The 22,476-nt window shown below is 34.3% G+C and overlaps 3 protein-coding genes across 5 annotated transcripts; 1 reads left to right on the top strand and 2 right to left on the bottom strand.

The window, feature by feature from the left end:
* The first annotated feature begins 2,153 nt into the window (after positions 1–2,153).
* Positions 2,154–5,404, top strand: LOC107802267 (VAN3-binding protein-like). 2 transcript variants are annotated; one of them, XM_016625730.2, is made up of 8 exons: positions 2,154–2,523; positions 2,699–2,767; positions 2,852–2,920; positions 3,162–3,519; positions 3,675–3,839; positions 4,031–4,080; positions 4,832–4,889; positions 5,020–5,404. In XM_016625730.2, the coding sequence occupies exons 1-8, from the start codon at positions 2,344–2,346 to the stop codon at positions 5,235–5,237; spliced, it is 1,167 nt and encodes a 388-aa protein (XP_016481216.1). In that variant the 5' UTR covers positions 2,154–2,343; the 3' UTR covers positions 5,238–5,404. The 2 variants fall into 2 exon arrangements, with proteins under 2 accessions (XP_016481216.1, XP_016481215.1); XM_016625729.2 differs by having other exon boundaries at positions 2,180–2,523; positions 2,696–2,767.
* A 1,056-nt stretch (positions 5,405–6,460) lies between these two features.
* LOC107802270 (mannosyltransferase APTG1) lies at positions 6,461–10,594 on the bottom strand. Its single transcript, XM_016625735.2, has 9 exons — positions 10,148–10,594; positions 9,943–10,060; positions 8,719–8,823; positions 8,257–8,543; positions 7,790–8,071; positions 7,494–7,695; positions 7,173–7,324; positions 6,907–7,069; positions 6,461–6,813 (listed from the first exon to the last, which is right to left on the bottom strand). The coding sequence occupies exons 1-9, from the start codon at positions 10,360–10,362 to the stop codon at positions 6,730–6,732; spliced, it is 1,608 nt and encodes a 535-aa protein (XP_016481221.2). The 5' UTR covers positions 10,363–10,594; the 3' UTR covers positions 6,461–6,729.
* Positions 10,595–11,860: 1,266 nt separating this feature from the next.
* LOC107802269 (GCN5-related N-acetyltransferase 7, chloroplastic) lies at positions 11,861–16,488 on the bottom strand. 2 transcript variants are annotated; one of them, XM_016625734.2, is made up of 5 exons: positions 16,107–16,483; positions 14,902–15,057; positions 13,650–13,745; positions 13,417–13,537; positions 11,861–12,502 (listed from the first exon to the last, which is right to left on the bottom strand). In XM_016625734.2, the coding sequence occupies exons 1-5, from the start codon at positions 16,422–16,424 to the stop codon at positions 12,339–12,341; spliced, it is 855 nt and encodes a 284-aa protein (XP_016481220.1). In that variant the 5' UTR covers positions 16,425–16,483; the 3' UTR covers positions 11,861–12,338. The 2 variants fall into 2 exon arrangements, 1 of the variants encoding a protein (XP_016481220.1); XR_012694693.1 differs by having other exon boundaries at positions 12,364–12,502; positions 12,666–13,537; positions 16,107–16,488.
* Positions 16,489–22,476: the final 5,988 nt, after the last annotated feature.

Here is a 22,476-nt window from a genome sequence, read left to right as displayed (position 1 = left end):
TACTTTTATATATATATATATATATATATATATATATATATATATATATATATATATATATATATTGTGAATTGTTAGGTTCGGTTAAACTCCTAGCTGACATGCTCCATACACCACTTATACCGAATGGTTAAACCTAGGGGTGTACAAATCGAACCAGAAAACCACACCAAACTGAAAAGTCAAATCAAACTGATTAAAAAATCTGATTAGGTTTGGTATTGAGTGAAAAAATTCGTACTATACCGACATATAGATATATAATTTTTATATATACTTTTAAGACTTTTCATAGAATTTTCTTTAAAAAATATTTAGAAATATTTGCTATTCTCTTAGATGTAATATTTGTTAAATATAAAGTGCTATATTTTTATTAACTTTAAATAATGGATTGTATGATCACTTTCTTATCAAGTGTTAGTGAAATGCGTCAATCTCTTTGTTCTTCCATATTCATATGTCAAGATCTATTAAATTTTTATATCTTTTTCGAATTTGAAGTGGTATTTCAATAATTTAAAATTAAATCAAACATATAATTATATAGGTATCATATTAATTTTTATGTTTAATTTATTAAATGTAGTTAACCTTGAAAGTGTACACCAACGAATTAGACGACTCAAAAAATAACTATCACTAAGAAAATTCTCCCATAAGAATATGTTAACAGATCATATGTTTGTCAATTATTTTAATGTTTACAAAATATATATTTACTTATAAAAAATTTAACAAAGTAAGATTAAAATAATATTCATGTAACAAAAAAATCAAAAAAATCAAAAAAACCAACAAAACTGAACTAATCCAAATTGATATAGCTGATTTCGTTTGGTTTTGATAAAAACTGAACTACCCCGGTCCTGTACACTCCTAGAATTTAAACCAAAAAAACATTCCTTAACATATAATTGCATTAACACAACATTCCAATAATGTAATTCCAGAATAGAAAAATGCAAATGTATTTTCCAGATTTTTTGCAGTAGGTAATAAAAGTGGCCCTAAGACAGCTCTTTCTTGTGATCCTGCTAGGTATTTTGCCATCTTGAAAGTTATTGATCTTAGCTTGAACTTATGGTACAAATTTAAAGTAATAAAAACATAAGGGGCCTAATGTTTATCTTTTGTACATTCATTATCCTAACAAGCTTTCATGCTTCTATAGTGGTTAGCATGTGTTGATCCTCAATGGAAAATTTAGGGCATTTTCAAAAGAACATCTATTGATTTGGAAAACACCTTTTGGGTCCCTTTTATTCTATAAATATGATTATATCAATTAAATATTAAGAGGGGTTAGCTTTTTATAATCTTTCTATCTGTTACATCTCATCGAGGCAATTCTTTAGCATTTCTTCAAATACTTGGGAGGCCTTTACTGAGAGGACACAAAGAAGTCGGGCGCATCCAGGAGTGTGGTCTAACGGTCAATTAAACGGGTGAAAAACTATGGGACAAAAAATGCTATATAGTTTCTTTCGTTCTGCCTAAGCTTTGGTATAATAACAAAAATTCGAGTGTAATCTCACAAGTGAGGTCTAGGGAGGGTAGTGTATACGCAGATCTTATGTTACCTTGTGAAGGTAGATAGGTTGTTTCCGAGAAACCCTCGACTCAGAAAAAGCATAGTCACAACATAATGAAAAGAAATACATCAATGGAGAAGCCATGTAAAATGTAGTAACAAAACAGTAACAGCATGATAATAAGACAACCGGTAGTAATAGAGATCTGTGTATAAGAAAATACGAGAGTAATGATGATACTACATATATGAAAAGATTGCTTAAGCTTTGGTAGAAAGAATTATTTGGTAACCTGTGTTGGTGGGAGACATCAGGTGCATAGTGGAATAGTTGAGATACGGCAAACTATCCCGAACACCATCATTATCAAAATAGAAAAGTACATAGCTTTTTTCCAAGAACAGCCTTTGTGGTCCGGCCCTTCTCCGGAACCCGCACATAACAAGAGCTTAGTGCACTGGGCGGCCCTTTTTTCATATTCACACATGCATTTTAGGAATTAGATACCAAAATAAACTTTTTAAAAAAAAATGTTATATTAAAGAAGAGGGTGGATTGTTGTTAAAGGGGGTAAGCAAGCAAAGCTAATGATTCATGAAGGCTGGCTTTGTATTCATAATAAAGCTATGAATTGACACTTTATAGATGTTATATGGACCCTATGATGATAACCAACAAAATAGCTCAGAATAAGATGTGATTTTGACACTTTTTAGCTTTCAATATCTGCCTATTTATATCTCTAACTGAATTTAGCATTCTATCAAACTCACCTTACAACTTTAGAACAACTTTCAATCTTAAAAAGATGGATCTTGATTCAAATCCAACAATTTCACAAGCACATCCTGAGACAATGGACTTCCTTTCGCGCGCTTGGTGCAGCTTTGCAGTTCAAGCTTTCCAGCCAGAGATGCAAGATCAAGCTCTCATTCTCCACGAAAGCTCGATCAAGAATTCAATCATTGACAACAAACCTCCTCTTCCGGTAAGTTAATAACTCGACAACAACAACAACAACAACAACAACAACAACAACAATAACAACAAACCCAGTGTAATCTAAGTTAACAACTCGCAAATCATGTTTAACATGACACAATTACTACAAAACATTGAGGTTCATAGTTAGCATTAATATATCATGCTGGTGATCACAGAAGATGGAGAAGAGTATGAAGATGGATGATACAGATAAGTCAATACCGCCATGGAAATCCAACGATGTCAAGGTAAGAAATAGAATACAAAATATGTGCATTATCACCTCAGATTCTTTCGAGAAGGCTCATGACATGCTTTCATTTGTTCGTTAGTCGTGGATATGGATGCAGCAAGCAATGCATCCAGAGTTGAATTACAACAGCTATTTCCAGAAAAAATGGGTAAGTGCAGAAACATTCAATTATCAAAAGCTTTTGGATTTAAGCAACATGCACTGCAAAAAAGCCGGAATTAGCAAAATACTCCGTCACTAATCTGTCGCTAAATCGCTCGTAGCTAACAGAATTTCTTGATAAATTGTCGATAATCCGTCGCTAAGCTATAGAATTTGTCCGTCGCTAATTCCTATTTTTAGTAGTGATGGTGAAAATAAACTAAGTGAGGAGAGCTTGTTTCATGCAGATGCCATGGAAAATAGGGCCATTAAAGAATGTGTCAATCAAGAAATGGATCAAAGAAATTAAGCAGAGAAGGAAAGAAGAGAAGAGACTACAGAAGGCTGAAGTACATGCAGCGATATCAGTGGCAGGTGTTGCAGCTGCCTTAGCCGCCATCGCTGCTGAAAACATGAACCGTGATGAATCAGGAGGTACCAAGGAGTCGGCTGTGGCGTCCGCAGCTGCATTGGTTGCAGCACAATGTGCAAAAGTGGCAGAAGCTATGGGTGCAAAGAGGGACCAACTTACCGGTGTCATTGGCTCAGCTATGAGTGGCACAAATGCTAGCGACATTCTGACCCTTACAGCTGCAGCTACGACCTGTAATGGCTTCTCTCCACCTCTTAAAATACATAGTGTGCATAAATATAATGTGCATACCAACTAAGCTGTTACAAAACCTAACGTACCAATATCTAAACATAAAAAAAATGCAACTAAAACTCGCCTTTTTCTACTTGCACCGCTACTGTCTCAGCACTCAGAGGAGCAGAAACACTCAAAGCAAGAGCTGGCTTCAAGAATATTATAAATGGAAGCACACCAGTTCTCCCAATTGATAGCAACGACTACAACTTTAACTATGAGAAGTGCATATCAATTCTCTCCAAGGGGGCAGAGCTCTATATCGAGAAATCAGATGGTATGTCTATTTCTCTATAATTAATATTTACCACAAATGCTGTCAGGAGTTTGAACAGAAAATTGTTGCAGATGAGCATTAAGAGAGGGATCAATATACCGTATTTCCAGATTCAGATGCAAGAGTTATTCTTTGAATATTTTGTTGGATAATCAACTGATGCTTCTTTTGTGTTTTGCTACATTGAACAGGAAGATCCAAGCTAAGGTCGGTGTCTATTATCTTAAATGGTGAAGCCAAGGTGTGAACATAACTGAAATCCTTATATCTCTTCAGCTGATATTCACTTGTTACCTACCTACAACATAAGTTTGCTCCAATAACATAGCAGCGTCTTAATATCAAGGAAAATGACAGCGATTTCGAAAGGCAAAACTAAAGCAGCATTCTCTTCTCTGTTTTATTTCAATGATAACCCAAAAAAAGGAAGAGTGAGGTCACAGACAACATCTCAATACCATGTGTTCCAATCTGAGTTGCTCGGCCTCGGGTATGGGTGTCAATATGGGTGCAGATCTAGAGGTCGGATCCTTTATGATCTAAATTTTAAAATTCGGGGGCACGGATCCAGGTAAGAATACGGATGTGGGGATTCGGCTAAAAACAGTTCAAACATCTAAAAATAGAGTTATAAAAATACGTCAAAATTATGAAACATCATGTGGAAAACTTACAAAGCATTCCGAAAAGGAGAAAATATTGATCAAGAGGAGGATTGAGAAGGAGATAAAATGTAAGAGATTGATATAGAAATTTCTCTATTCCATTTCTTTAATTTCACCCTAGCTTTTGTTTAGATTTCAGAAATCATTGTATCTGTAATTCTGTTCCAAATTTCTCCGTCGATTTTAGTCAAAATACGCAAAACTGGTTGACTAGATCCACTACGAATCCCACACCCACATCGTGTCGACATGGATGCGGCACCGAAAGTGAAGAGTCCGAGTAACTTAGGTTCCAATACAAACCTAAATTCCTTACTCATGTTACAGGTTATCCTAAGAACAACAAAGGCAACTATGTTGAAGGCCTTCTCAAGACAAAAGGAAAGTATGTCTTTGTATGCGATACTGTTTCTTCACCTCAGCATTTCTTGCACTTCTCGCATTATATATCTGAACGCAATGCTTTCTATTATGCTAATTTACAAATTTATGAACAACTGCACTTCCGATTGTAGGTGTTGTATTAGACCTACATGTCGAGCTGTATAAGGATTCTAACGGAGCAGAAACAGATAGTTGCTATCTTATTGTGCTAACAACAAACAGGGGAATCATCAAGCTCGACATGATGGATGATCACCAGCGATACAGAATGTGGTCAATGGCTATTAACCAAATGCTGACGCTCTCTACTTCATTTCCAAAATACGAGCTTCAATTTTACAAAAGCTAAACTTAATAAAGATTTATGGCATCAGCACATTCGTTGTACGAGTTTTGTTGTGTAATTATAGGTTATATAGCATTCTAGCTTCTAAGTTGTCTGATCTGTTAATAGCTACATATTCGGGTTTTGTTTTTGGACTAGTTACGTGTTGGTTAATTATATTATTTGCTTCATGTTTTTCTTCGACCATAATCTTTTTACTTGATGAATTAATTCTTCTGCTTCCAATTATGTACCTAAACTCCTAAAGCTCCCCAAGTAATAATGTGGAGAAGACATTTCAGTCTCATAAGCAACACCTAAAACTGCACCCTCTCTGGAAATACGGTCAAAAACAGATGTTCAAAGTCTAAGCTATGGCACTCTTTTTGATGAATCACAGTGCTGGTCTTTCATGTTCAACATCAATTAAAGAATATCTGACCAGAATGGAACCAATAATAGCGTGAGAGACATTATGTAGACAGCGACAACAACCACAAAAAAATCCAGTATAGTCCCACAAGTGGGGTCTGGGAAGGGTAGTGTGTACGCAGACCTTACCCCTATCTTGAAGTTAGAGAGATTGTTTTCGATAGATCCTCGGCTCAAGGGAAGATGAAAAGAAAGCAGTAGTAAATAGCAGTAACAACAACAAGATAATAAGAAAACGAAGCGAAAAGAACAGCATGTAGTAATTGAAATCTAACAATAATAGACTACAGGACAAACACAAATAGTACTGGTATGGGAAGATTCAGCAGACAACATTGGCTAAATAGGAAGCATCCTACCAAGGAAAAGACAAGTTTAATATGGTTCTTTATTCAGAACCGATTCTGAAGTGCATTGAAATCCTCGTGATGAGTTATCAAAATGTCACTTGTCTCTGTTGGAAATCGTTTTGAACGGAGTATGGAATAATAGAGGAGGGCAATACCAATGAACATGGTTGAAATAAGGCAATCAGTGGACAAACTAAGCAGAACGGAGAGAAAGTAATGTTTCCAGACTAAAGCTGAGTCCCATTTGCTGAAATAGAGAAAGAAAAGAACACGAACAAACTAAACCGAAGAGGAAGTTGTAGCCGCCATAGTTCACATGAACTGATGTACTCACATCTATGCATCGGACCACACATTAAAAACATCATATCTTGATGCATCATACACAGTCAGACATATGAATAGATATAGCCATATACGTACTAGTGGGAATTAAAAAGTGGACACTGAAGCAAGAAAAGTCACTGAGTCAAAAATAATGTTTTTTTTTCTTCTTTCCATATATTTCCTTTAGCTTTTCTTACAAAACTTAAGTAACCAAACCACGTCTACAAAATTTTCTAAGTTTCCGCTAAATAGCAGAAACTCAAGGCCATCCCTCCAGGAACAAAAGAAAAAAATAATGGAAATATAAACCAGAAGGCAAATGATACTAGAAACCATTTACACCTAGAATAGTTAGAGAAAATTTAAACACCAACTTGTAGATTCTATTTTGCTCATCAAGGACAGAATCACTGGCCTTTCAATGCATACACAGCAACAGATGCCTGAAGTTCTCGATCCACCTTGAAGTGCGCATGGAAAAACCTTTTTATCTGTCAATCAGACAATCACACAAAAATGCTTAAATGAAAGAAAAAAGAAAATATAAACTGTTTAGAAGCAGAATGAGATGAAAGAAAAGCAACCTCTTGGAAATTATGCAAAGCTAGAAAGTCCTTTAGTAGTTTTTCCTGTGAGTCAAATAGCACAATGTGACTAGGTATAGACCAATTCTTAGCAAATTCTGTTGCGAAACCAGCTGGATTCAGCAGGAACTGGTCAGACTCGTCTAGAGCTCCCTTCTCTTCACTGTAGAAACGATTGGCATAAAGAAAAGTTCAACTTCGGTTAACCAAAACAAAAGAGGATCACCAGAGATATCCAGAGTAAATTGGCAATCTAGAGTACATACCTTGGTGTGCAATCCAAGAAACGCATAGGAAGGTTACGGTGAAGAGTTGAGTAGTAAGGTGTCGCGTGGCAGGGCGTCAAGAAAAGGATACTTTTCACTGTCCCGTTGTTCGCCTCTACAGAGAGGTAGTTCATTGCATCCTCTGTCCCTCTCTGTTTAAGCAAGAGGTTACAGATATGAAAAAACAAAATCATGGAAATAGGAATTTTCTGATGCCATAGTGCAAACAAAAGAAAAAGAAACAAACTACAGACATTCAAGCTTAAAAGAAAATTCTTACTTTTGACGTAGGTGAGAAAAAATGTCGGAACTTTGGCATACCTGATGAACCATACTCATGTAAAATGCCATCGGAATATTGCTAACTACTAGGAACAGGATGGCCAGTTGCAATTTCCCTGAGCTCCTGTCGTGAGTGCTTGGAGATCTTTTACCTCGGCCATTAGACTTATCACGTTCTCCAATCGTTGCCAACCAGTATCCAGAGAACATCAAAGCTATTGGAAGCACAGGGAGGACAAACCTGTGTGTTGGACCGTTCAGAAAACGACAAACACTTATTCGATCAACTATGCCTATGACATTATCGAATGCAAAGATATAATTTGAACAAGTACCTGAACTCTTTGTGACCCAACAAGCTGTAAATTGCCAAACACCAAGCGACTAGACCAGCTAGCTTCCACTGCTCAGACTTGAAAATGCCAGCAAGTGAAAATGGTAAGAATGTGAAGATCATAACTGTAAAACCCTGAGTGAAGTACCAATGCCACACGTGAGTTCCATAATAGTCTCCACCAGAAGAGAGAAAATTGAACTTCAGAAAGTTCAAAGGCACAAGGACCCAAGTGCCATACATCCAGCGATCCACCAGAAAAGTAAGTCCTAGAATTAATGTCCTGATTTCATGTGTTAGAAGAGGCAAAAGATTTTGTCAGTATGTAATTTTACAGTACAAAGAGCAATAGATCAACCGCAAACACAAATATTAATATTAATCATAAAGAACAAGTTGAAGTTTAAAAATAGATATTACATATTTTAATGATGGGATGACATAGTTCTTAGAAGAAATGACACTTACCCAATAGGAATCACCTCAAGAAAAACAAATTTCAGCTTCTCACGTGCAACATACAACTCTAGGACACCGATATAAATCCATGTAATGGCACTTGTAGGTCGGATTGCACATGCTAGTGCAGCTACAGCTAAAGCCCATTTTCTAGACTCCCGAGAAATTTTGCTAGCAGATGGTCTAATGCAAGGCCAGTAGTACAGGCTCACAACGGTAAGAACAGTCTCCAGACTATTGGATAAAGTACGCGTGATACAGAAAAACATGAACCAGTTTGTCAACTGGGCAAAAAGCTGCAGATCGTTAAGTACTTCAGTGTCAAAAATATTGGACCGAAGCATCAGCAAGTAAACTATGAAACACCTATAAAAGCAAGAGCATTTGTGGATCTTTGAGTTAAAAAAAAATACACAAGATAACAAAAAGCAGGATCAAGAAGATGATATGTGTTACAAACGAAAAGGATACCGAGAATTTCGCAACACGGTCACCAAATAACTCTTGAGACAGCTTAAACAAATAGAGGTCCCCAATAGCTGAAAATGTTGACTGCAGCAGTCGTGGACTCCTTATCTGAAAAGAAAGGAGATTTTGTTAAGCATTGCAGGAAGAACGTCTGACTCATATAAGCAATTATCAATCATCAAACAAAATGTGCAAAAAGCAAAGAGCTAAAATCGCCGATCAAAAAGCAGCATATACTATATCTTACTTTTAATTGCACCATCTTGCAATTCAAATAAGGGAAATGGGTACTCAGTTAACAGAGTTCAGCTGTCTACAAAATGTACTCTGGAGAATATTGACAAAGGTGGAGAGGAACTTAAATTCAGTGAAAGTGTCTAATGGCGTCTTTACGATAGTACAATATTACATAAAGTATAGAATAATGTACGGAAAATGTTTCCTTTTCAAGAGAGTAGAACAAAAAATTTGGATAACCTAAATAGAAAGTAGGACAAGTAGAACTGAACAGAGTAAACGGGCAGTCCGGTGCACTAAGCTCCCGCTATGCGCGCAGTGGCAAATCTAGAGGGTAATGTGTGGGTTCCCGGGAACCCAATAGCTTTTGCACAGTCCTTTTATATGTATTAAAAAATTCATTAAAATATCTATAAATATTTGATTGTAAACCCAATTGATAACTTGAGATCGTTATAGGAACCCATAAACTTCAAAGTCTAGATCCGCTAATGTGCGGGGTCCGGGAAAGGGCCGGACCACAAGGGTCTATTTCTGCAAGAGGCTGTTTCCACGGCTTGGACCGGTGACCTCCTGGTCACATGGCAGCAACTTTACCAGTTACGCCAAGGCTCCCTTCCAGGACTTGAAAAGAGTAAAATATCAATAACCAATCTCAACATCTCCATTGACACCCTAAAATTTCTAGTTTCATAAATGGGAGAGCTTCTGCACTATAGTATCAGCTTTGTTATCAATTCCACTCTACAAAATGAACTTATAAACTAAAGACATATAGAAAACAGTTAGAATTTGTAACTCTATGTGAGTGTGAGTGTGAGTGTGTGTGTCTATATCCATTTATTTTGTCATATTAAGAGCCAACCAAAAAAACAATAATAAAAGTTAATTCTTTCAGAGCTGAACAATAAAAATTCAATCTTTCAGATTTAATTCACAATAATAAACTCCATAAAATTAAAAGAACCCAAAAAATAGTAAAATAATTACCATGAACCAAGGTTTGTCAAGATGAAAAAAGGAAAGAACTTTATACAACACAGCAAATATTACTGGATGGAAATAACTCCTTATACCCTTTTCCCATTCCCACGTCAAATGTCCATATCTGCAAAAATTTCATCTAAAAAATGGTTAAAATTTAAATAAAAAATAAATTCAAGAAACACAAAGAATTGGGAAAAAGAACACAAACCCAAATGTGATTTGATGTGCAACTTCAAGGGCTTGCCAGTGTTCATCTGGATTGAAATATGTTTGAACCAATAAAGCATTTATAAATCTAAAACATAAACAGAGGGTAAAAACTTTTTTTAATAAAGGGTGTGTGAATTTGTTGTTTTTATAAGGTTTTGAAACATTGATGTTGGTAATATTGGGTGAAATATTGAGATTTTTTCTCTGTTTCATAGTGAAAATTGGGATCGTTGAATTTCAAGATTTTGTTAAAAGAGGAGGGAGATTTGGGCAGTTTATTAAAAAGAAGATTTTAATTGGATTTCTGGTGTCAGCTTAGAAGAAAAACAAGAGAATTTTTAGGTGCTATTTTTAAAAAGCTGTTATTTTTACAAACTCAATAGAGAAGGTGGAACTTTTGGGTGTGTTGCAGCCGATGGGCTACTATTCACTTAATGAGATCTACGTTCAAGCTCTAAGTATGAAAAATCTTTTGTAAGGAACGCTTCCCTCGAATGGAATCCTACGCGGTGCGAATTCGGATATAGTCGGGCTTTAGTGCGGGTGTCAGACATCGGGTGGGAAACCAAAAAGTTATACTCCAATATTTTTTTTTTCCTCTTCAACTTTATGTTATGCTTATTGGTTATTACCAGAATATTTTTTATAAAGTGGGAAATTTTAGTAAAATCATAGATTGTCTATGTGTTACCTGTAATCATCCATGTATTATATATGATTGCCTAAGTGATTTCCGGTTGATTGCTTTTTCGTTAATACTAGGATCGGTTTTACAAAGTGGGAGATTCTCGTGAAACCACAGATCACCTATGTGTTACCAAATAATCGTCCATGTATCATCTATATCGCTTAAGTAATCTCCGATTGATCGCTTATAAATTATTATTATTATTATTATTATTATTATTATTATTATTAGGTGGAAGATCCTCATGATTGTATAAATCGCCTATGTATTGCCTAAAAATCATCCATGTGTATTATCTACGGTTGATCGCTTGTTAGTTATTACCACGATCCTTTTTTTATAAAATGAAAAATCCTCTTAAAATAATAGATCGCCTATGTGTTACCTAAAAACTGCCAATATATTATCTATAATAGCCTAAGTGATCTCGGGTTGATCGCTGCTTATTAATTATTATCAAGATCTTTTCTTGTGAAATTATAGATCGCCCAAGTATTATTCATATTCGCCTAAATGATCTCTGGTTGATAACTTATTAGTTATTACTAGGATCGAATTTTTATAAAGTGGGAGATCCTTATGAAATCATAGATCGTCTATGTGTTATCTTGAAATTGCTCATGTATTATTTCTGATCGATTAAGTAATCTCTGGTTAATCTCTTATTAGTTATTATCAGAATCACTTTTTAAAGTGGGGGATTTTCGTAAAATTATATTTCACTTCATGTTACCCAAAAAGTACTCACGTATTATCATATATCGCATGTATGCTAAGTGCTCCTTTAATTATCTGACTCTTTTCACATGAGGTTGGTAAACTATAAGTTATATAACACAAGAAATGAATAAACAAAATACATGAAATTTTTGTAAGGTTAATTTGTTCTATAGAAAGTTATAACTAGTTATAATAGATCATTTCTTCTCAAAGGACTTTGTTAGACACTGAAGAAATAGTTAGCTTCATTTTATCAAAAGGACCATTGCTTGAAACAATAAAATATGCAAGATGCTAAATCTATAGTCAATTTAGTTGTTGCATATTTATAGTATGTATACAGGAAACAAGTAAAACATCTTACATTTTCAATATGATATGTAAAAAGATGGACACAAATGATACATGGAGAAATTAAAAAAAGGATCGCCTGATGCAACTGGACCACAAGGGTTTATCGTACGCAGACTTACCCTGCATTTCTGCACGAGGGTGTTTCCAGCTCGAACCCGTGAAGAAATTACTTGCAATAAAATCTACAAGAAATGATACAATTATAGGTACTTTCTAACACATGGCACAATCCCCTTCCCCACAAACTCCTCTAGCTTTTGATTCTTTCGGACGTTTTTGGACGAGGGATTCCAAGCACATCGTAAGCTAAACTGTTGCTGACAGATAACCAACACACGATGAATAGGGAAGGTATAACAATGCTATAGAATGACCCGATATTGAGGGTAGAAATGAGAATTTTGTGTATATTCTACATGGAAAGACCTTAAGAGCTGGAGAGATCTGTCCACAAAAGAAGCCTTCGAGGTCGATCTAAGAACCTTGCTTGCCATGCAGGTTCTTCGTTCTCGTATACAAAGCCACATTTCATGTACAACTTCTTCGCCGGCTCATTGTCAATGGCAACATGGACGTATAAATCACTTATTCCTGAAAAAAGATCGCAGGCAAGTAATGTTTTTAATCAACTAAAGTAGATAATTTCACTATGTAATTAATAAAACAGCGATGGCATTTACTGTAATACGACAAAAGCATACTACTTTCGTGTGAATCTAAAGGAAAGAAAGAACCAACAACAACATTAGCATACCCAGTATAATCCCACACGGTAGAGTCTGCGAAGGGTAGTGTGTACGCAAACCTTACCCCTACCTTGTGCAGATAGAGAGGCTATTTCCAATAGATCCTCGGCTCAGTAAAGCATAAGCACAAAGGAAAGAAAGAAGCAATTAGAAGAATATGAGGGATTTAGTTCTTCGCATTTAGTATTCAAGAAATAGTGCATGCAGCAAAATGCTGCACTATCTCTCTAGATAGACCTGTTAGGAGCTCAAAAACTGCTAGAGAAAACAATTTTTTCTTGCATAATAATATGACCATACAAACTCAGGTCCAATTAACAATAGCTAAGATCTGTTCATCAAAATTGAGCAAAAGGACAGCTTAGTGCACAAAGCATCCCGCGTTTACGAAGGATTCAGGGAAGGGCCGCACCCCAAGGGGGTGTGATATAGGCAGTCATCTAAGTATTAGTGGTTGATTCCACGGCTAGAACCCATAACCTATACGTCCCACGGAGATAACTTTACCATTGCTCCAAGGCTCCTCTTCCTCATCAAAATTGAGCACTTGCAGTCTTGCACTATCGGACACTTCATATTGGACCTTTTTTTTAAAGTTAATCCGCCTTGGGTGGAGAGGGGTTTGCCATTTACCCCTTCCATGTATATTAATAACCAAAAAATAAGACGTATAGTGCAAACAACATAATACTTTCCTCCTCAACACACACACACACATAAATGATAAAGCATAGTGATATTTAAAGCAAGAGTAAATACCCATGTCTTTAGCAACCATCTTTGCTTTAGAAATAAGAGCACAGCCCAGGCCATTTCTTTGCATTTCTTTAGCAACGCATACATTACTCACGTACCCCCTAGCAAAATCAGCTCCAATTCCCTGTTTGGATGCAGTAGAACGATAAGATAACTTATACAAAGAGTCCTTGCAAAGATCAACAAGTACTATAAATGCAGACAACACGACACATTTACGTACAATATGATGATACCTTTGGTTTCATTCCTGTGATTTCATCAGGAAGTCTGATGCACTGGTTAATATCCAGTGTCCCAACGACAACTAGTTCCACATTATCTTGAGAAAACTGCAAATAATGGAAACTTGAAAAAATTAAATAACAACGAATAAAGTACGATTGGACTCGACTCTTAATACAGATGCAGGCAACAATGTATGGTAGATTAGTACGCCTGTGAATCCAAAGATTTATTCCCAAGATTTAGTGAATAAGAACTGGAATGATCTAAGTGCGACATGATTGATGAACCTGAAAACTAAAATGACGAAGAGTGAGGTAATAATATCCAGACCTTAAGATAGACGAGTCCTACTAATATCTGGTTATCTCTAATACTCGTTTCAACAATCAATCAAACAAAGAACTATGCCTCAATCCGAAACTAGATGAATATGCTATAGGAATCCTCAAAACATTCATTACAATCCATTTGAACCCATTTCATTTCAAATGTCCGGACGAATTGATTGTTTAGATTCATCATAATTTGACTATTGTTCATGCTGGCTATCAACCAAGCAAGACCCGGTCCTTAGTCTGGGCTTGGGACCGGCTATGTGAAACTCACATATTCAAGATTGTTCCTGCGATCAAGTGCCATTAGACCTTGTTGATCGGGCAATAACTAGCAATCTCAGTTCTACATCTCAGCACAATAACTGTTGGATCTCACAACTCTTCGCATCATACCAAATCCCTTAGGGCCTTGGCGACAACTCCACCTCTCCATCCACTATGAGTCTAGAGAGTAACCACCTTAAAGCTTCAAAATACCTGGATTCCCAGCCAACGACACCATTACGTACCATTGAGCGTATCAAGACTATCATTAGTGGAGGATAATATCAACATCTGTTTTATCTTAAGTTGGATTTCTTGTAAGCTACAGTATCTTTTCAAGAACAAGAACAGTTCTCTACTTAAATAGTGTAAACACTGGAGTGGAAAAGAGTTCAAGATTTACGAGAAAACTTACAAGATGAACCACTTACAATTGAAACATTCAAGTTTAAAGTGAATAGCTTCTTATATCCTCCTGGTGATTATTCACTTAATCTTGTTTTCCTTTTCTGGGAAATAACGCGTCATTTTCTTTGTAAGGAAAAAAGAAGCCTCATCGAAGGACTAGTTTCATACACTAGTTTCTATAAGCAATCAAAGTACTTTCCTAAAAAGGTTAAAACAGGAAGAATTGAAGAAACCAAAATGTAAAGATTCTTACTTTACAAGAAGTACTCAAATCATATGCAACATTTGAGACTTTTGAAAATGGAAGGGTAGCATTGACGCAAGAAACTCTTCCAAAGCCGACTCTTTTCCCAGCGATACGTTCCGTCAATGCTTCAAACTCACGTTCAGTCAGGTACTTTGTATGATCCTAATAGAACTTGATAAAGAGGATATAACAATCAGTATTTTACTTTAATAGCATCAGCTCTATATTCAAAAGATCAAAAAATTTAGAACATAACTTGTAAAGGATGAAAACCACCTTATCTTAGTTGTCAAAAAAGACACACTACAACATGCTAGTCAAACAAAGATAACATTTTTCTTTAACTGGAACTAACATTGCCACACACAAAAAATAGACAAATAGGAATTCTTGGATTTAAAAAAAGAGAAACCCAATAATCTGTTCACATCAATTACAATAAAACTCAAATATATTAATATATAATTTAAATTCAAAAAAGGAACTTTTCTTTTTTGGATGAAGAAAAAAAAAGAGAATAAATTATAATACTAAACATAAAGGTTGATTTTTTATATTCTTGGCAAGATAAATTCACAAGCTCTGGCTGTAGCCGAGGGTATATCAGAAACAGCCTCTCTACTCCTCGGGGTAGGGATAAAAACTGCGTACACACTACTCCCCCAGACCCCAGTAGTGATATTTTACTGGGTCGTTGTTGTTGTTGTCACATAAATTACAATAAATTCCAAATTTTACTAACATCAGAGAAAACTAAATATAAAAATCCACCTTTTTTTCTTGGACGAAGGTAAAAAGAGATATAACTATTTACTGCGAGAAAATGTTTAAATATACCCCTCGTTATACTTTGGATCCAAATATATTCATGCCGTAATACTATTGGTTCAAATATACTACTCCTCCGTTAAGTTTATTCAAAGTAGACATACAATCCTACGTGACTATGACATTTGATTAGGTCGATGCCACACCTCAGTGCCCCAAACCCATTTTACCCCTCCCTTCTGGGTTTTTTTTCCGCCACTAAAATTTCCTTCCCCTCCACCTCCGCCACCGTTGCCACCACCATGAACAATATTGCACTATATCCATAAATTCTTACACCAATCACAATAAAATTCAACAAACTATGTCTATATATACTAACAATAAATAACTAAATTCAGCTACAGGAGAAAAAAAAAAAAAGTGGACCAAGAGCAACTCACTTCTGTGTTGAGAGTATCATGCTGGAAATCATAGAAAGTTCTAACACGAAGACAAGAAGCAGCCCATAATTCATTTTCAGACTTAGCTTCAGATATACTTAAAATAGATTTATCAATCAAGATTGGCTGTGGGGTTGGTGGAGAAATTTGTTGGTTTTGTTGGGAAAGTTGTTGAGAAGAACAAATAACAAAAGAACGAAGAGGAGTACTACTGTTATAGCCATAAGTACTAGAGATGTTGGTGTTGTGTAATTTGGAGCTAAGGTAAAGAGAAGAAGCTTGTGGTGAGTATGAAAATGGTGTAATGAGGATTGCCATTTTTTCTCTTTGCTTTGTTTTGGTCCAAGCTTTTTCTAGCTTAATTTGATTTTTTTTTTTTTTTTTTTTTTTTTTGGGTCTTGTTGGACTCTGTTTTCAATGATTCTAAAGAGAATTTCATTTGTAATTGGAAAATCAAAAATTATTATTTTTTCTCCTAAAAAGTAAATATTCACAAAGAGGGAATACAATTGCACAGTTTAAAATTTAGAAATGGTGGGAGGAAAATTAAAAAAATCCTAGTTAAGTATTTCTATTTTTCAAATAAAACAATGACTTCACAAAATAGGGGATACAAAATACACGAAATACACAAATATGTTGTAGCATGCAAACCAATCCAACCATATAATATTCAATATCATAATTCGACCTTATTCTAGCATATCATTCCACCCTTATTTCACCTGTTGCGGCGTGCAACCCGATCCTACTGTACAATAAGTATCAATATCATAACAACAAACATAATATGTTGCAGTGTGCAACCCGACCTCACCTTATAATATCAATATCACAATTCACTCTTATTTCACCACAATAATCCACCCTTATTTCACCTGTTGCGGCGTGCAACCCGATCCCACCGTACAATAACAATATCACAATTCACCCTTATTTTACCACAATAATCCACTCTTATTTCACCTGTTGCGGCGTACAACCCGATCTCACCGTACAATAACAATATCACAATATAAATATTCTCCCTTATTCCACCACCTCCTTTATTTCACCTGTTGCGGCGTGCAACCCGATCCCCGTACAATAATTTAAATCAACAACAACAATTCAATAACTCAATTCACAAGAATTTTTACAATCAAGGGTATGAGTACATGGCAACAAGGAAACCACGAAAAATCAAAGGAATACAACAACCTTTACAAAATAACAAGACAATAATGAAAGAAATGACTACAACCAAAGCATATAAAGGCCAAATAACAAGGAAGATGTAAATAAGTGCTAACAACATCCCATAAAGTATTTGAGAGTAGTCTAACAACAATATAATAATTTGGGTGTAAAGTTCAGTTACTTTAATATGATAAAAATAGATTTGTGACTTTTGTATTATATTTAATATGATAAAAATAATTGTTATGATTTTAATATTATAGTAGATAAAATTCAGTAATCATATGTGAAAGTAACAGGTGAAGTGCACAAATACCCATTTTTAAGACCCTTATTTAAAGAATAGCCGAATATTATAAAGTTCATAAAAATTAATCGTCTCATAATCAATATTCAAACTTTAGACTTTGGTAAAAAGTTTCAATTATGGGTTAGAACTAGGCTTATGGTCAGAAGTTTGAAAGCAAATCAAAGTCAAATTTTCGGTGTGAAGTTGTGGTTTTGGTTGTTAAAATAACATAATACAATTTTTTTTATAATTTTACTATAATTTTGTAAATATAATGTATATCATGTCTTCTTCTTCGAGTTTCAATCTGAAATTCAGCCAAAATCAAGTCTAATCTTCACCGAAACACTCTCAAAATTGAAATATAAACTCCAAACCATATTCTCAATTGTTTGCAACAACACCCAATCCAAACAAATAATAATTGTTCTAAACCCTAATTCGAATGCAAAACTTCAAAGCTTTTTAATGGTTATCAATGGTGAAATTGCTGTTCTCTTTTCCTTTGTTTTATATTACTGAAATCAGGGATTGAGATATAGAGAGACGTAGAGAGAATTCCCAATTCTTTGCAACAACACTCAATTCAAACAAATAATTTTTTTTTGGGTGAATTCTCTAAGAAACACCCAAATCAAACGTAAGAATATCGGCGCCTTTGCCGTTTTTAGGGCTATTCTTTGAAGTTATTTTCTTCTTCATTGAAAATCAAGCTAAGTACAGACGTTAATGGAGGTAATTTTTTGAAAAGAAGAGAGTAAAAATTTAGAATGCTTATGGAAGAAGAGAGGAACTAGGCGTTAATGAAGGGATTCTGAATTTTGTGAAAGAGAAAATCGTGGGTGAGTGCAAAATACGTGGGGGAGGGGGTGGGATGTGGAGAGAGAAACGTTAAAGTTATTTTAGTACACTAATTATTATCATTAATTCTCTTAAAATGTACATAAATAGTAATTGAGTATATAAAATGTAATTATAGTAAACCTTAAATAAGAATAATAATATAATTTTATATAATGTATAGGAATGTAAAAATCTCTTTTTCTTTTCAGAACAACTCTTCTAAAAATAAAGTCAAACACATCAAAAAAATTCTTTTGACAGCAAAACTAGCACCAATTCTTTCAAGATTAAATCTAAAATTAACACTCAAGAGTATGATTTAATGATCAAAGTATATGCAATCTTTTTAGACCAGGGTGACGAATAACACTAGTTGATTTTCTCCTATTTTTTATAAACTTTAATTGAATTACTGAGTATGAGTTCATGTAGAATATAGCAGATATATATAATAAAACATTATAGATGCCGAACTAGCTGGTCTGTACATCTCCATTATTAAATAAATTAAATTTAAAACCAAACTAGATGGGTTAAACAAATGTTTAAACCAAGAAATACTTCTTTTCTTTTCTTTTCTTTTCTTTTCTTTTCTTTTTTCCTTTTTTTTTTCTTCTTTTTTATTTTATATGCTTCATTAATAACCAGGACCTATGATAGGGTCTGATAGTTTATAGTACTTACCCTTTTTTTATTACAGATTGGTACAGTATAGTTTTGGACTAATTTGTCAGGCTAATATCCTAGTAGTGGAATAATTGCTTTCTTTTTCAAATTCCAATTTCCAAGTTCCTACTTTTTAATCACTTTATATCTACAATAATTGTCAGGCTAAAAACTGCATCAACATATTTCCCAATATAAAACACTCAGAAAAAGAAACGAGACGTGCATTTTTTGCGGAATGAAAACTCACTTACACTCTTGTCTGATCTTAATATAATCCTTAGCAAAATCAGCTTTTACTTACAAAAAATTCACAAGATCTTCTTTGGCAGTCTAGATTCATTCATTCCTTGGATATTGTGTTAACACTAGGGTCGTTTGGTAGGATATATTAAGGAAAATAACCACAGAACGATCTGGTGCAGTGGATGGAGTTACTTTTTCCTTAATTAAAGGTCTCGGGTTTGAGTTAGCTATAGAAAAATTCTTGGTGGGGAACGCTTCCTCCCGAATGGGACCTACGCATCGCGAATCCAGATATAATCGGATTCCAATGCGGATACCGAACACCGGATAAAAAAATATATATATTTATTAGTTTTGGTGTTATTAATCTCTTGTTTGTTAGTGTTTTATACATCCTATTCAGTACTTCCTCTGTCCCAAATTAGTTGTCATATTTCGCTTCTTGAGATTCAATTTGACTAATCATCTAAAATAAATTAGATTATATTAATTTAATTTTTTGAAATTAAAACTTTGATATTCAAAAATTGTACGAAAAGTACTGTAAATTGCAATTCTTCTCACGTCAATATAATAAAAATATTTAAAAATATTGGTCAATGTTCAGATTGTTTGATTCTCGAGAAGAAAAATATGATAACGAATTTGGGACTGATGATGTACTATTCTTATAAATAATAGATCATGGCATTAGCAATATCATAATTGTTACTACATGAATAGGTATGTATAAAAATAAAATTGTCCTTTCAAAACCTTGAATACACCAACCAATTAATTAAACAATCAATAAGAAATAATTTCAATATAACTAATCTTAACATTATTAATCTCAATATTATTAATATATTATATTCAGTACTAGCCTTATACACCTATTTAGACGAGTCCTAAAGCTTGAGAGTGAGGTACAATAGTAATTCTCATTAGAATTCGATGGTTATCGCTTTCTTAGATAATTACACTATCATTTGTTAAGTTGGTTAATTCTATAATTTTAAAATATAAAAATAGATAGTAAATCGTTTCAACAATTATTGTACAAGACACATGTTCATTAAAATTATGCATAACCTAATATGTTTGCTCAATTCATCTATAAATTCGACAAAATATTTCCCTAGAGATTTTTCTTATTTTGTCCACCTATTTGACGTTGACTGATTATGATGAGTTGCTACTATAACGACTTGAATGCGATTTCTGTAATTCATAAATGACTACTGTTACGTACTTCTGGATTTAGAATAAAATTTACTAGTCAAATATGAAATAGCTACTGAAAATGACAACACAAACATAAATACTTCTCTAACTGTACTTTAAAATGGTCGAATGTGCAGGAACCAAAACGTCCTAAATTTTCCATTTTTCTTATTTAAAAAAAAAAAGGTAATGTAACTTGAAAAAACAAAATACATATGAAAAAATAATAAAGAACTAAAATACCTATAGTGCATGTATACCTACCATGCGCTATAGCCTCCGGCTAAACGTCCCAGGCTAACGAATGTCTGGTCAACTTTAAAAGGATATAGCGCATGCTTACCATGCGTTATGGCCTCAGGTCAAACGTCTCAGTCTAGCGAAATGTCTGGTCAACTTTGAAAGGATATAACGCATGCCAATTATGCATTATAGCCTCAAGTCAAACGTCTCAGTCTGGTCAACTTTGACGGGATATAACGCATGGTTACCATGCGCTATATATTATGTCCACCCTCGTAAGTACACCGTAGGTAGTGAGCCTGTTGGCCTATCTTCTTTAACTTCATTTTAGATTAGTTATGTCTAATGCTTCACAAAGTTCAATTCTTTTAATATAACGTTATATTTGCCACTGTGGAGATTACTGTAAGTTGAGGATTTTAACGACTGATAAAAACCTCGGCCGAAGATTTTGAGGTTGCAAACTTTCAAAAGTATATATGTTTGAAAAATGCCAGCATTGGAGGAACTCATATAACAAATATTATTATATAGTTTATGAACACAATACTATATATTTCACATAAATAACACATTAATATATGTTTGAGAAATGCTAGCATTGGAGGAATTGCCACCACAACTTAAATTGTCATCTCTAATATTTAGTGGACATTTATTTAAGGGGTGTCTTTTGGTCGAAAATCGACCATTATATTAATTCTCAAATATGCAAAATAAAAAAATATTATAATTAATTCAAAACACACGTAAGAACTTTGTCCATATACAAACAACACATTGAAACGTACACTTCACAAGGAATTACTTGAAATACACATAAAAAAATACATGCATGCAAATGAATTTTCTTAGACATTCAAAGGAGTTGCGTAGTAAGGATGGTCAACAGTAGAATTAATTAGTGTAGTAGTACTACTTTTACTATTGTGAGATACTATAGTAGAACCTATAGTATAGTCTTATTCATGGGATCCTCTCTTAAATGAGTTGTAGGCGTTTTGGACATGAAAGTTGTAATTTATGAAGAGGAAAAAAAATACTCCCTCGGTGAGGTAGTTTGACTCGGTACGAAATTTAAGGAAAAAAAATTAAAACTTATGGTCATAAAATCTTAAGGGGCTAAAAGTTTTTTGGTGTTATAAAAGCTTCTCATTAAGGATAAAATGGAAAGTATAAAGTTGGATTATTTTCAAATTTAGAAATGTGTCATTTATTTTGAAACAGACCAAAAAAGAAAATACCTCATCTAATTTGAAACAAAGGGAGTAGTATTTGGAGTTAAGTTGAAAAATAATATTTGGGTTTAAAATTATGTTTGGACATATATTTCATTTGAAAAAAAAATTGCAATTATGTGATGGAAAAACAGCTTTTCTCAGAAAAAATGAAAATGTGGTTTGACCATCCAGTGCTCGGTACTTATATTGGCGTCCAGATTAATCTGGATTCACCGTTGCACAACGCTCATTAAAAGTGAAAACTCTCTACTAGGTTTTCTCTCCCTAGAATCAGAGGCGGATCCAGGATTTAGCTTTTGTAGGTTCAACTTTTAAGATTTTTAGCATTGAACTTGTTATATTTCTAAAGTTATGGATTGAGACCTAAAATTTATTGCATTTTTAATAAATTTATGCTCCGCAGCAAAAGTAATCGATTCAGATGAATCCAATGGCATACTCTCCCCTACCGGCAGCT

This window comes from Nicotiana tabacum, chromosome 9 (assembly GCF_000715075.1).
Source record: "Nicotiana tabacum cultivar K326 chromosome 9, ASM71507v2, whole genome shotgun sequence".
Lineage (NCBI taxonomy): Eukaryota > Viridiplantae > Streptophyta > Magnoliopsida > Solanales > Solanaceae > Nicotiana > Nicotiana tabacum.
Note: the sequence above shows the minus strand (reverse complement) of the source record. Positions and strands in the feature narration are given on the sequence as shown.